General features: G+C 39.2%; 1 protein-coding gene across 2 annotated transcripts; it reads left to right on the top strand.

The window, feature by feature from the left end:
• Positions 1 to 1,298: 1,298 nt before the first annotated feature.
• Positions 1,299 to 9,323, top strand: MYEF2 (myelin expression factor 2). Of its 2 annotated transcripts, XM_053462552.1 has the most exons (17): positions 1,299 to 1,552; positions 2,420 to 2,628; positions 3,615 to 3,667; positions 4,403 to 4,410; positions 4,495 to 4,588; positions 4,900 to 5,091; positions 6,054 to 6,207; positions 6,383 to 6,432; positions 6,513 to 6,576; positions 6,744 to 6,833; positions 6,955 to 7,002; positions 7,087 to 7,155; positions 7,596 to 7,694; positions 8,142 to 8,210; positions 8,286 to 8,482; positions 8,565 to 8,616; positions 8,952 to 9,323. In XM_053462552.1, the coding sequence occupies exons 1-17, from the start codon at positions 1,431 to 1,433 to the stop codon at positions 9,113 to 9,115; spliced, it is 1,734 nt and encodes a 577-aa protein (XP_053318527.1). In that variant the 5' UTR covers positions 1,299 to 1,430; the 3' UTR covers positions 9,116 to 9,323. The 2 variants fall into 2 exon arrangements, with proteins under 2 accessions (XP_053318527.1, XP_053318526.1); XM_053462551.1 differs by lacking the exons at positions 1,299 to 1,552; positions 2,420 to 2,628; positions 3,615 to 3,667 and adding an exon at positions 7,400 to 7,513 and having other exon boundaries at positions 4,307 to 4,410.
• Positions 9,324 to 11,320: the final 1,997 nt, after the last annotated feature.

Raw genomic sequence — 11,320 nt, 5'->3', positions numbered from 1 at the left:
TGGAATTTTAAAAGATAGCCCAGGGCATGTATGGAAAGAGACGATTGAGCATTAAGCAGTCTACCCATATTGTGGACGCTATCAGTAAGTATAAGAGCACAGGAGCTGAGATAAACTATGAGGTTCTGGCAAAAACAAAATCAACAGAGGAAACATATAAAATGGGACCGTGCTAGCCATGGGAAGAAAAATAATATATTTGGTAAAGATTATATATTAAATGCCTAGTTGAAGTGTAATAGATTGTAATGTATAATGAACAAGCAAAATTTGCTCATAAAAAAACCAAAACACAAAGACAGGCACAAATTAACTTGGATTCTCTCTATTCCCAAAGACCACCGCTATTCCTCAGGCCCAACACGAGTCTGAGTGCAGGAATATGTCATAATTTCCCAGCGCTCAGACATAGCATGTGATGACCTTGAGGGAACAAAAGAGTTGGCACCGGCCTACCTCCCTGAGCCAACAAAGCTCAGTAAGCATGTTAATGTATGCCTGGGGGAAGGTGGTGGAGCTGGGTTCTCATTACTACATTGTGCGATTCAGATACCCTGCATGGCCATTGGCCAGACTGCTTCACCAGTACCAGGTGAACTTCCCTGGTGGTAGCTTAATCCCTTCAGGACCAATAAAGTACAAGGTTTATCAGACAAAAGCAGTCCTACGGGACCAGTGATGTACCTGGTACATCATCAGTTGAAATGGCTCCCACGTTGTCGTGATCGTGGGGGCAGCTATGTTGATGACCACACCATCAACCATCTGTGCATGTGATCACTTCTACAGAGAATCACATGTACAGATTATGTGTATGTGGAGAAGGATTGCCTTCCTTCCTCTGCCTCTCCCCTCATGAGTTCAATGGAAACCTGTAAGAAAACCTTTCGGGTTAAGTTTTCAATAGATATTTCATTGGATTTTGTTTGTTTGGTCAGAGGTTAGTAGAGAATTTGTGAGATAGGGTTAGGTTAGACAGGTTTATATATAATTTGCTCCCATTCTGTGTAAAACTGTGAACAAATGTTTGTTTTTTATTTTTCCCCACTAAATTTAATTCCTAACAAATAATGGCTCCCATATATGAATATGGTTTCAAAATAAAGCCCTACTAGTGGAGAAAAAAAATACATCATTTGCGTGAATATACTAATGGAGAAGAAATAGAGTACGCGGTTGAAGAGTGTTAAATATCCCTCGTTCTGAAAAACGTTCTGAGTACGGAATATAGAACGGTGTGCTTTGTCTTGTTCTTTGTAACCAATAGGAATAAAGTTATTTAAAACGAACAGGAAAAAAAGCGCAATCTGGTCTCGCGAGAGTTCTATTCGATTACGCAGTTGGAGGAGAAGAAGAGGTATTTCGGCCTTTTGAAATCTCGCTGCGCTTTCTGTGCTTTTGTTGTGTGAGGAGACCTAACAGCGGTGAACATGGCAGATATCGACCAACAAGATTCTCAGGACGCCCTGGATAACAGCGGTGAGAACAGTGCGACCGAGGAGCAGGACGACAACAGCGCGGGAGAGGAGGCCCCCTCCAATGGCGTCAAAAAGTAGGTCCACACAGCTGGACGGGAAATGGCCGCCAGTGTATTCTTAGAGGAGTCCGGTCCGAGACTAGCAACTGTACGAATGTTCCGAGGCTATGTAACGGCGTATAGCTGTGCCCGTGAACTCGGAGCGGGACCTTAGCTTGTAGGCCTTTTCCCGGCTTTGTTGCTTCATTGGCCTCCGATGTATTGTCTCAGCATCCCTGCACTTCCGAGACCCCTGGCCACCGTAGTTACAGCTCCGTTTCGCTTAACGCACGTATTATTCGTAGTCTCTATGTACTAGTCGAATGATTCATATTGTGCGTATTCTCTCCAAATGTTGCCTACAAAATGACGGGGACGTTCAGCAGTGCCAATATTAAAATATCTAGTGAAGGCGATCTTCTCAATTTGAGCAGTAATACATTGTTCCTATAGCTATTACTTTAGTAAAGTGTCTTGTTTCACATGCATGTATTATTGATGATGATGATGATGTTGGTAGAGCAATGTTTGCTTACAAAGTAACCTTTGAAGATGAAGGCAGTGGTCCTAAAGCCACTCTGGATCTACAGCTTCTTCTATAGGTAACATTTTAAGAATGTCCATTAAAGTGCGTACGAGTGCTTTAATGTATGTTCTTTGCTGGTGAGGCTCTGCGAGACACTAAACGCTCCCTTTAAATGTTTGGAGCCAAAGTTAAATCTCAGCATTACGGACAAAGATCAAGAAATGGTTGGTGGTTTAAAAATCAAAAAGCATCACGTGTGTAAAAGAGGTCTTATCACCACATCAGCCAATGCGACATTGCTGTAGTTATAAGACCCCCTTTGAAACTTGTTACTAGAATAATAGTTTTGAGGGTAAAAGCTAACATTTGTTTTTAAGAGAAAATGAAGAGTCTCCAAAAGAAGAAAAGACATCACTTAAGGAAAAATCTACTGGAAACAGGAAGACCAATAGGTTCCATCCATATGGTAAAGAGAAGCAGTCAAGCTCTGGAGATAAGAAGGGTCAGAGCCGGAATAGAGTATTCATCAGTAATATCCCGTATGACATGAAGTGGCAAGCCATCAAAGATCTCATGAGGGAAAAAGGTAAACATTAGAATCACTGTGAATGTGAGTTCATCACAGAATTTCACATTTGTCTCAACTTAATGACCTGCTATTGAGTGAACAAAAGATTAGTAGTTACATATATGCATTATTTCCTGATCCATAAATTGTAGATGCATGCCTCACTTTTTATCTGATCAGTTATTCACTGTAGTTATTTATTAATATGCTTATCTAGGCTAAGCATACTGCATCTCTAATAACTGGCAATGTTAGTATTGCAACATGACTTGTATCTATTATGTAGACGTATACAGTGGGTACAATTAAATGGTCCTTCGTCTGTAGTGCCACAGTGTTTTGCAGTTTCATTTGTGGCCTGTTCCTGTTGAATAGCGAAACTGGTTGTGCAATTTTTCCCTCTTATTGGGGGATAGTATTGCCTCTGCAAATATATATATATTTTATGTTCAATCCAAACCCCCTGGCTCTGATAGATTGTTTAATATCTAATTGATGAACTGTCTCTGGTGTATCTGTTGTAAGGTGACATGACTATTTGATTGGTTTTATCATTGTATTCCCTTGCTTGTAGTTTGCTGTGAAACATATGACTTGTAAATTTGGATCTTAAGGCAATTTTTACAATTGAAGACATTCAGGTAGAAAGTCACCTTAAAACAGCTGTTGTGAGTTGGCTGATAAATGTTAACATAATGTGGCTAAGGTCCAGTTCTGCATCTGAATTTGTTCACCAACTATATCATACTGGCCAAATATTAAATATAGTAACAATGAGGCTAAAATGTGGTACTTTGTATTGCTCTTGATTTAATGTGGCTGCTTTGCATTTATTTTTTTGAAAAGTGGCTAACTTACATAGACAGAGGAAGTATGTTGGTCTGGGTTTGATTGTTGGTGAATAATAGGTTATTTTGTAGAGTTGTGCACAGGGCACAGTAAAGAAAGCTACTGGTCTTAAATGCATTGTTTCTTGGTATTTTCCCTTTGTATGTCTTATGTAGTTGGTGAGGTTACATACGTGGAGCTCTTTAAGGATGCTGAAGGAAAATCAAGGGTAAGTGCCGTGGGCAAAAATCTGCTTGAGGTGTTAAAGTCCCTCAGCAGTGTTCTGTAACATCTGTATAAGTATTTTTTGGGAAGTAAGTTTCATTTTCACATACTGTATTGAAGTATGACTGTTCCAGGTGCACAGTCTGTTTATACCTTCTAAATTACATGAGGTTGAAAGTGACTAACTGCATCTTCATTGTTCTCAAACAAGTGTGCAGCTAAACACTTAATGCAGAAGGCTGTCAGTTTCTGATTATTGGACTATTAAGTGCTTTTTAAGTGCTATTAAGTTCCTTGATAAATCTCCCTGGCAATGTACTGTTACTACTGGTATTGTCCTGAATATTTTGACACTCCTGTTGTGGTTTGCAGGGATGCTCAACAGTCAGTGATGTGAACATTTGGATACCTGAGCTAGACTTTTAGACTGAAAATGAATACGCTTGTTAAGGCTTAGTTTGCTGATGAGACAAATCTTTGGGCATGTGGAAGGAGGATAAAATTTGTATCCCTGTCTTCTCTTTGTTTACTGGAATTGGTTACAAACTTTCAGCCATAAACGGGTAGAGGGCCATAGAAATTTGCACTGTTTTTTAGAGCTAGCTCTAAGTAAACCATTTTATATGGGTATCCCTGTTCAAAGAGCTATTTGTATATTTATCACATGTACAGTTCCATAACACATTGTTAATTTGTTTATTTTTCCTCCTTTTATTTTCGCATGTTATCACGGATATAGGGTTGTGGGTAAGTGTCTATTTTATTGTTCATTTCAAGTTTCTTTTCTTGAAATTTGTTTGAGTTCCTGATGTATTTATGCCTGTTTTCCAGGGTTGTGGAGTTCAAGGACATGGAATTTGTTACAAAAGCCCTTGATGTAATGAACAAACATGATCTAAACGGAAGACCCCTTAACATTAAAGCGGTAAGGATGTGTATACGTTTTCATTTTACTCAGTAAATCCTAATGCCATACAATCCTCTATTTAACATGTTCCTATGTGCACCCTTTAATCACAACAAGGGTGATCTTTTGATTAAAGAAAAGATGTCAGTGGCCTACAATGTAATTTTTAATATTTGCTGGGTAATACTCTTCATGGACGAGTGAGCTAGAAGAAGTGTGTTTTGGACATGGCTATCTAGTATTATGTATATTAAAATTGTAAATTTGCAACTGTTACACTCCAGAATCTAATGGCAGTTTAAGTAAAATGTACACTTTTTATCTTTTAGGATCCAGATGGAGACCATGCTCGAAGGGCTTTGCAGCGTGGAGGTGTGCCTTTCCCTGCAGGGCATAACTCTGAAATGGGTCCTGGATCAATGAGTCTCCCACCTTCAATACTAAATAATCCTAACATACCACCCGATATCATCAGTGCTCTAAGAGCAGGACGACTTGGAACAACAGTCTTTGTTGCTAATGTATGTTTAAGCTAATTATACCCGTGCTAATGTTTTAAAATTGTTATATACGCACACGTCTAGAATTAAGTCGGCTCATAATAAAGCAGAGCCAGATTCAGAACTACATCCCTGCTGATGCTACGGGTAATGGTCACTGCTTGTTTGTGACCCATGTGTGGTAACTGGCGGCTGCTGTGTTTCTCCTTTGGGATTGTCATACAAGCCATGCCAAGGACGGTGTCTGAATAAGCTTCCAAAGTATGTTTTGGAAATGTAGCACCATATTGTTGACATAGTTATCGCTTTTTGTACTGCATGCATGAATCTTATCCAACAGTGCTGTAAACGGTTAATGTGACAGCACAAACAACTTGGATGACCCATGTGAATGTATTTTTGAGCATTAAATACAGTGCTGTAGTTTAGCAATTTTGTTTGGGGTTCCCTTCAAAATGTTTCATTTTTTTCTAAGTCTTTATGCAGTTGATCATTAAGGGGGGCTCCAGTGTATCTAATAAATTCATCCATAGGCGTTCGTTTCAAGCATAAGGCAGTATAATAAGGAGTTGGTATGCTTGTCTGGTGGGTTGGGTTAAGGTAATAGCTTGAATTGCATACATATAACAAATATGCATCTAGAAACACTGGATTGTGAAAGATATACATTTCTTTAAACGGAAATCATTATTTTCAAAATGCTACATGGTGGAGAGAGGTCTTTATAGCATTGTTTGGTCCCAAGTGCTGTGTAACACTAGGTGGAGGGTAGTATGGGTGCCAGCAGCGTCTATATGCACTATAAGATAATTGTGAAAACCTCATATGTCAGGCTTGCTTGATTGTGAAAAAAGTTTGACACTTAAAATTGATTTATTTTCAAACATAATTTACGATGTACATAATCTATATTGGGCTGTGTCTTTTGTTTCCCTTGTATTCACTTAAATTATTGTTTTTGATTTGTTTTCCTTTTTTCTCAGCTTGATTTCAAAGTTGGTTGGAAGAAATTGAAAGAGGTTTTTAGTATTGCGGGAAATGTAAAACGAGCAGACATTAAGGAGGATAAAGATGGAAAAAGTCGTGGAATGGGAACAGTTACTTTTGAGCAAGCAATTGAAGCTGTACAAGCAATTTGTATCCTTTTTATGTTGGACAAAATATGCTTTTCGTTTTAGTGATAGTGGATTATTTAAATGCACAGCTTGTTAGAGAAAAGTAGCTAATTGCACAATCACAGAATATTACTCTATAGTGTTAATCTACAATGCTGTTGACCTATGTATCTGTTCCTTAACATATATGCTTTCAGCTATGTTTAATGGACAATTTTTATTTGATAGACCTATGCATGTCAAGATGGTAAGTAAGATCTTTCCAACCTTCATGATTTTATTACCCCCCCCCTTGGAATTTTACTTATGTAAACATTTTTACAACAGGATGACAAATCCATCCCTCATGATGATTTCCATGCAGTAGAATCTAAAACTCCTCAGCTACCTCGTAAGTATAATTCCATTGTTGGAATGGCTTTTATCTGACGTAATTCTGAATGTTGCCAATTTGCTAAAGGTTTAATGTACGAACTGTAGATTGCATCAGATCTCAAACTCATCATGTTGTGAAGAAGTTATAGAAAAAAAACAAAAAAACACTGCTTATATCAACAGGTGGACTCGGTGGAATTGGAATGGGCCTTGGGCCAGGTGGCCAGCCGATCAGTGCAACACAAATGGGAATGGGAAACATTGCACCTGGAGGTAGGTGTATGCTAAGAGAAAATAAGTTGCACGATAAGTGTAAGCCAGCTGTAAGAAGTGCTGGTTGTCTGTAAAATATCGCAAAAAGGTGTATCTAATGTGTGAATGTTTGACTTTTAAGGCATGGGTATGGATGGTCCTGGATATGGCGGAATGAATAGAATGGGAGGTAAGATTACTCAACTTAAAAGTTTACGTTTGGCGGTTTTGTCCTTTTGACTATTGTAAAATTGTGTTTGTTTTTCTGCATTAGCGAGTGGATTTGGTGGCATGGAAGGAATTAATAACATGGCAGGATTTAGTGGAATGAACAGAATGACAGGTATGAAGGGGTCTATGTATAAAGCACTTGAATAATTAGCTTTTGTAGTAAATACATTACACAAATTGTTAATGTTTCCCTTAGTTGATTGAAAAACAAACATCTGCATTATATTAAAGATTCCTTTGTAGGACATGCACTTTTTTCCTCTGGAACTTGAGACAAAAAAACACTTCATACCTAGACCCCCCTTTTTTTTTTTGTTTTGTTTTGCGTATCTTAAATGTTTGTTTCCTTTGTGTAGGAATGGGTAGTGTGGATGATTACAGAGGCAGTTTAGGTGCTGGCATGAGTGGAGGCATGACAAGCAGCATGGCAGGCATGGGGAGCATGGGCAGCATGACCAGCAGCATGGGAGGTAAGCTGCTGCCACAAATTCACAGCCCACTTGGCTGCACATCAATAGTGTTTCACAATATCATATGCGCTTTGTTTCCCAGACATGTATCGAGGAGGAATGGGAGGCAGCTTGGACAGAGACTTTGGTCGCGGTGATATCGGCTTAAGTCGTGGATTTGGTGATTCATTTGGAGGAATGAGTAAGAATTCCTTGTTTTTGAGGACGTTTCGCTTAAAAAGTTAATGTCGCTTTTTCCAAATCATTATCTCTGACTTAATGATTTGCTGATTGGTTGATTCAAACCAGCAAAAGTGGGATGAGAAGAAAGAACTTAGGAAAATGTATTAGATAATGCTGGCCATGTCACCCTTAGACATGGACCTCTGGATCCATGGGGTAAATTACTAAACGGATTCTCCAAAACTGACAAAATGTCCAAGCTGTGTTGGTATTTTTCATTGCTTGTAGTACATTCTTTTTTAAATTTAAACTTTGTATATTGCATATTGTTACGCACCCCTAATTGGCCACAAAACATTGTACAATCTCTGTTTGCTTGTACACAAAGTAAAACTTGGTTAGGATTTAGAATTTTTTTTTTTATACAAACATCCCCATGATTGTAACACAAATTCACTCTGTTTAGGTGGTGCTATGGTTGGAGGTTTTGGTGGAATGGGTTCTTCATCAATGGGCCCCCTAGGATCTGGAATGAGTAGGTTTCATTAATGAGCTGTTTAGTTTCTCTCAATGTAACCGGTAGGTCATTAAAAAATAAAATTCATTCCAGGCAGTGGTATGAGTGCTGTAAATAGCATGAGTATGGGTCTTGGGATGGACCGGATTAACACCAACTTTGACCGAATTGGAGGTGGCTTGGACAGAAATATGGATATGGACAGAGGTTTTGGAGGCTTTGGTCCTGCCCAGATGGGAAGTGGCTTGCGGGACCGGGGAAACAAAGGATGCCAAATATTTGTCAGAAATGTAAGTAACAGTTTTATAATGTAACATACCTTGTCCATGGTATTATATACAATATGTAATATATATTTTTATTTCATTGTAGCTCCCATTTGACCTTACCTGGCAAAAACTGAAAGAAAAGTTTAATCAGTGTGGTAAGTTTTGTAATAGGACTTCCACAAATAGTGGTATTGGGGAGAGTCAAACTGAGGTCTTTAGTCATGTTGGCCAAGGTGTTATGTTTCTTGTTTTTCTTTTCCATGGTAGTACATTTTGGTCATTGATTTCTCATGTGTTCTGTTGGAAGAGTCTTAAAGCAAGGGTTTTAGGGTCTTTGAAAGATTTGAACATCTCTTACCTGTGTCATAACATTGAACTCCCTACTGCTCCAACACAAAGCGAGTAGGCGTGGCTTTCATTTGTTGCTTGCTTACATTGTTTTTATTATTTTGAGTACACTTTGAAGATAATACCCTCCTTCTTTTTCCAGGGCGTGTAGTTTTTGCAGAAATAAAAATGGAAAATGGTAAATCTAAAGGCTGTGGTACCGTACGGTTTGACTTGCCAGAAACAGCAGAGAAGGCATGCAGATTAATGAACGGCATAAAGATAAACGGCAGAGAAATTGATGTCCGCTTAGATCGCAATGCATAATTACCTGTTTTGTCTGACAACATTCCCATATTTGTTTAGTTTTTGGTAAATTTTTAGTAACTGAGTTGGATCTACAAAGGCTATTTTTTAGTCTTAAGACTTTATTAGTGTGGTGTTTATGTATTTTTTTTTTTCTTTGAAACACCATGTCTTAGTCATTCAGTTTAAATGAATGGACACAGTTTTTAAATAAAACCATTTTCTGTCATCTAGTTTCCAGAGTCTGCATTTAATGCTGTATTTTATTTTTGTTTGAGAATGTAATAAATTACTCGCCATCTTTACGATATAGAAAAATGACCAGTCAAACTATATTGGTTTTCTGCTTAAAGTGTTGACACTATTCAGTCCCTTTTGGGGAGAAGCAGTTCTTCTGCTTCTCCCCAGAACTGTGAGTTGGAGTCGGTATCACTGTCAGTATGTCTGTCTGTCCTACAAAAAAGGCAGCATAGCTTATTAAACCAAAATACTTAACCGTAAGGATTTAGATATACTTGCGTTTACCATGCTTTATAAAGGGCTAGTAGAGGTAGGTAGATGTAAGATTGTTCTCCCTTCCTGTGGCTAAAAAGCTAGACCTCAATCACTGGAAGTAGTTTTTCCTGCAGATTTATGCAGACTGGAGAAACCTTTCAGGTTTTTTTTTTTTTTTTAATAAAACTGTCCTGGGAATCCTGTAACTGCTTACATTCTTTCATATTGTCTTGTATTCCGGAAGCAATCGGTTATTCTTTGGGTAATGACAAAGCATTAGGTTATTCATCTCACTGCAGGTGTGCAGATATTTCAATAGTGCAGTCCTGGCACCCAGTTAAGAATAGAATTAACATTGGTTTTAGCTAAGAACAATATGGCGCAGGGTGTTTGCATCAAGCATCAGTTTTTTAAATGGCACCAAGAAACTTGCACAGCTTAGAAAAGTTCAGGAAAGGGTAACCGCTTAAAGCATAAAACAAACTATGCAGATGTTAGAATGGGAAGATTGGGTGAGCCTCTCGTATACACATAATGGGGTCTCTAATACACCGATCAGCCATAACTTTATGACCACCTGCCTAATATTGTGTAGGTTCCCCTTTTTGCTACCTAACCACCCCAGACCCGTCAAGGCATGGACTTCACTAGACCTCTGAAGGTGTGCTGTGGTATCTGGCACCAAGATGTTAGCAGCACATCCTTTAAGTCCTGTAAGCTGCAAGGTAGGGCCTCCATCGATCGCACTTGTTTGTCCAGCACATCCCATGGATTGAGATCTGGGAAATTTGGAGGCAAAGTCGATACCTTGAACTAGTGTTCCTCAAACCATTCGTGAACCACTGTTGCTTTGTGCCAGGGTGCAGTATCCTGCTGAAAGAGGCCCATGCCATCAGGGAATACCGTGCACATGGCCTGTAACAATGCTTAGGTAGGTGGTGTCAAAGTAACATCCGCCTGAGTGTCAGGACCCACGTTTTACCAGCAGAACATTGCCCAAAGCATCACACTGCCTCTGCTGGCTTGTCTTCTTCCCATAGTGCATCCTGGTGCCAGGTGTTCTCCAGGTAAGCGACACACATGCACCCGGTCATCTACTTGATAAATCATTCATCAGACCAGGCCACCTTTTTATGCTGACGTGCCCATTATAGGCTCTTTTGGAAGTGGACGGGTCAGCACTGGCACTCTTAACTGGTCTGGGGCTATGCAGCCTCATACGCAACAAACTGTGATGCATTGTTGGACACCTATGAGAACCAGCATTAACTTTTTTTTTTAGCAATTTGAGCTACAGTAGCTTGTCTGTTGGATTTGACCACACAGACCAGCCTTCACCCCTCATGTGCATCAATGAGCCTTGGCCACCCGTGACAGTCGCTGGCTCACAGATTGGACCACTTTTGATCAGATCAGGAGCACAAAACTGCAGTTTTGGAGTTGCTCTGACACAGTTGTCTAGCCGTTACAGTTTGGCCCTTGTCAAAGTCGCACAGATCCTCACACTTGCCTGTTTTTCCTGCTTCTACATCAACTTCGGGGACAAAATGTTCACTTGCTGCCCAATATATCCCACCCACTGACAGATGCCATTTCATCTGGGTTAGAAAAAATAAAAATCTAAAGAATATCTTTAATTTAAACATACCAGATTCTCTTTAACCTCTTCATAATATTTTGTTTCCTACTCTAGTGACCAATTTTTGGCTTTTACGGTTTAAGCACAAGGTT

Source organism: Spea bombifrons, chromosome 4 (genome assembly GCF_027358695.1).
Source record: "Spea bombifrons isolate aSpeBom1 chromosome 4, aSpeBom1.2.pri, whole genome shotgun sequence".
In the NCBI taxonomy this organism is placed as follows: Eukaryota; Metazoa; Chordata; class Amphibia; order Anura; family Pelobatidae; genus Spea; species Spea bombifrons.
Note: the sequence above shows the minus strand (reverse complement) of the source record. Positions and strands in the feature narration are given on the sequence as shown.